The sequence below is a fragment of the Panthera tigris genome, chromosome D1 (genome assembly GCF_018350195.1).
Source record: "Panthera tigris isolate Pti1 chromosome D1, P.tigris_Pti1_mat1.1, whole genome shotgun sequence".
Classification (NCBI taxonomy): domain Eukaryota; kingdom Metazoa; phylum Chordata; class Mammalia; order Carnivora; family Felidae; genus Panthera; species Panthera tigris.
Window position 1 is genome coordinate 64,315,159 of NC_056669.1, and position 3,465 is coordinate 64,318,623.

At 37.5% G+C, this 3,465-nt stretch overlaps 1 protein-coding gene across 1 annotated transcript; it reads right to left on the reverse strand.

The window, feature by feature from the left end:
- Positions 1–256: 256 nt before the first annotated feature.
- LOC102961011 (olfactory receptor 10A3-like) lies at positions 257–1,201 on the reverse strand. The gene has a single exon (XM_007083289.2). The coding sequence runs from the start codon at positions 1,199–1,201 to the stop codon at positions 257–259; it is 945 nt and encodes a 314-aa protein (XP_007083351.2).
- Between the last annotated feature and the right edge of the window lie 2,264 nt (positions 1,202–3,465).

A 3,465-nucleotide genomic window follows, 5' to 3' on the forward strand; every position in this document is an offset into this window, starting at 1 on the left:
TATTGAAGCTTCATTTTAATGACATGATCCAGTAATGGCCTAGATCATACTAGAGGAATGATGAACTGTTGTATTTTATATTATATGAAAAATGAATGACAACAGTACACTATCAAAAATAGGGATCCCTATTATTGAACCTGGAAAAATAACAAATTAGGCATGTTCATACTGAGAAATATAGAAAGTTTGGCCATTTATTAAATTTAAATAGAGTTCAGGCAGTGATCAAATAGCACATAGCTTCTCAACATAGTCAGAATGCATGTGAATCCACCTTTTTTCGCCACAGTTTCATCAAAGCTCTTTTCATCTCACTGTTTCTCAAGCTGTAGATCAGTGGATTCAACAGAGGTGTAAGGAGTGAGTAGGCCAATGACATCACCTTCTTGGCTTCTGGGGAGTAGCCAGATTTGGGTTGGATATAAGTCATATTGGCTGTGCCATAGAAGAGGGTCACAGACGTGAGATGGGAGGCACAGGTGGAAAAGGCCTTTTGCCTCCCGGTGGCCGATGGCATCTTCAGGATGGCAAAGAGAATCCGAATATAAGACAAGAGAATCAACACAAAGGGGACCATGACAATCAAAATGGTGCCAGTGAACGCATAGATTTCAAACAGAAAGGTGTCTGCGCATGCAAGTTCTAGCACTGCTGGGGTTTCACAAGAGATGTGATTGATTTCATTGGGGCCACAGAAGGGAAAACTGAAAACCCATGTGGTCTGCACGGTAGCCACCATGATCCCTGAGACCCATGAGAACATTACTAATTTCATGAAAACCCTTTTGTTCATAATCATTGGGTAGCTCAGAGGATGGCAGATTGCAGCAAATCGGTCATAAGCCATCGCCCCCAGGAGAAAACATTCAGTCCCACCAAAAAAAAGAATAAAATACATCTGTGCAAAACAGCTCACAAATGAAATTGACGTTTTCTCAGTGGAGAGGACCACCAGCATTTCAGGCATAATGACTGCACTGAAACTCACATCCACCACAGACAGGTTCTGCAGGAACAGGTACATAGGAACGTGGAGGCTCTGTTCCAGGGAGATGATGACTATAATGATGGCATTTCCCATCAGAGTCCCAAGGTAAAAAACCAAGAAAACCCCAAAGAGCTGCTCTTGGAGTTCAGGAAAGTTAGAAAAGCCCAAGAGGATGAATTCAACCACAGAGCTTTGATTTTGCCTTTTCATTTCAGTGGTGGAGAGTATATTATTTTTGTGGACATATGTATATAAATTATGAAGTCACGGTCCAAAAGCTAAGAATCTGTGTCTGAAATTCACCCCAGATACTCTTGACAGAAGACATAAAAAGGAACATATCCTGACTAAATTCAGTTTGGCAATTTTGGAAATGGCCAATTACTTGGATCAATAAGTTTTTAAAATAAAAAGGAAGAAGTGAAGAATACTGGCTCAGAAGTCTTGTCTGAAAAGTACAAAATAACATTAAAATTCTTATGTAACTTGCACAATACATAGTTTGAAAATTAAACAGTCTTAAAACAAACATAGATATTTTATGACTTAGGTTCCATGACATTGCTAAAGGATCATCTGGTTTTCTCAGTTTTATACATGTAGAAATTTTAAAACTACAAAAAATAAAGTATTAAAAGTAGAAAAAGGGAAAAAGATACCCACATAAGTTTTGATAACAACATAATAATTCAAAGTTACAGCAGAGTTGATTTTTACTTATCATAAATATTTATCATGTTCAAAATGCCTGTTAATGGCTTGGTTACATATGTAATCTCTACAGGAACACAGAAAGGCACTTGTACTTATGTACCTATCTTAGCTAACCAAAGGTGTAAAAGATCTGTATGCTGAAAACTATAGAAAATTTATTAAGGAAATTGAAGAAGACACAAAAAAATGGGAACACATCCCATGCTTATGGATTGGAAGAATAAATATTGTTAAAATGTCAATACTACCCAAAGCAATCTACACATTCAATGCAATCCCAATCAAAATTGCACTGGCATTCTTCTCAAAGCTAGAACAAACAATCCTAAAATTTTTATGGAAACACAAAAGACCCCAAATAGCCAAAGTAACAAAGTAAGAGGCATTATAATCCCAGACTTTAGCCTCTACTACAAAGCTATAATCATCAAGACAGTATGGTATTGGCACAAAAACAGACACATTGACCAATGGAATGGAATAGAGAACCCAGAATTGGACCCACAAATGTATGGCCAACTAATATTTGACAAAGCAGGAAAGAATATCCAATGGAAAAAAGACAGTCTCTTTTGCAAATGGTGCTGGGAGAACTGGACAGCACATGCAGAGGAATGAAACTAGACCACATTCTTACACCATACACAAAAATAAACTCAAAATGGATGAAAGACCTAAATGTGAGGCAGGAAAATATCAAAACCCTAGAGAAGAAAACAGGCAACCACTTCTTTGACCTCAGCCGCAGCAATTTCTTGCTCAACACATTTCCAAATACAAGGGAATTAGAGCAAAAATGAACTATTGGGGCCTCATCAAGATAAAAAGCTTCTGCACAGCAAAGGAAATGATCAACAAAACTAAAAGGCAACCAACAGAATGGGAAAAGATATGTGCAAATGACATACCAGATAAAAAGTTAGTATTCAAAATATATTAAAAAAAACTTACTAAATTCAACACTCTAAAAATAAATAATCCAGTGAAGAAATGGGCAGACGACATTAATAGACACTTTTCCAAAGAACACACCCAGATTGCCAACAGACACATGAAAAGATGCTCAACATCGCTCATCATCAGGGAAATACAAATCAAAACCGCACTGAGATACCACCTCACATGGGTCAGAGTGGCTAAAATTAACAACTCGGGAAACAACAGATGCTGGCAAGGATGTGGAAGAAGGGGAACCCTCTTACACTGTTGGTGAGAATGCAAACTGGTGCAGCCACTCTGGAGAGTGGCTTTTCCTCAAAAAATTAAATTTTCCTCAAAAAATTAATTTTCCTCAAAAAATTAAAAATAGAACTACCCCATGACCCAGCAATAGTACTACTAAGAATTTATCCAAAGGATACAGGACTGCTGATTCATAGGGGCACATGTACCCCAATGTTTACAGTAGCACTTTCAACAATAGCCAAATTATGGAAAGAACCCAAATGTTCATCAACTGATGAATGGATAAAGAAGATGTGGTTGATATATACAATGGAATGCTACTTGGCAATGAGGAAGAATGAAATCTTGCCATTTGCAGCAACATGGTTGGAACTGGAAGGTATTATGCTAGTGAAATAAGTCAGTCAGGGAAAGAAAAATATCATATGTTTTCACTCATATGTGGAACTTGAGAAACTTAACACAAGACTATGGGGAAAGGGAAGGGGAAAAAATAGTTACAGAGAAGGAGGCAAACCATAAGAGACTCTTGAATATGGAGAACAAACTGAGGGTTTATGGGGGGGGGTGCTGAA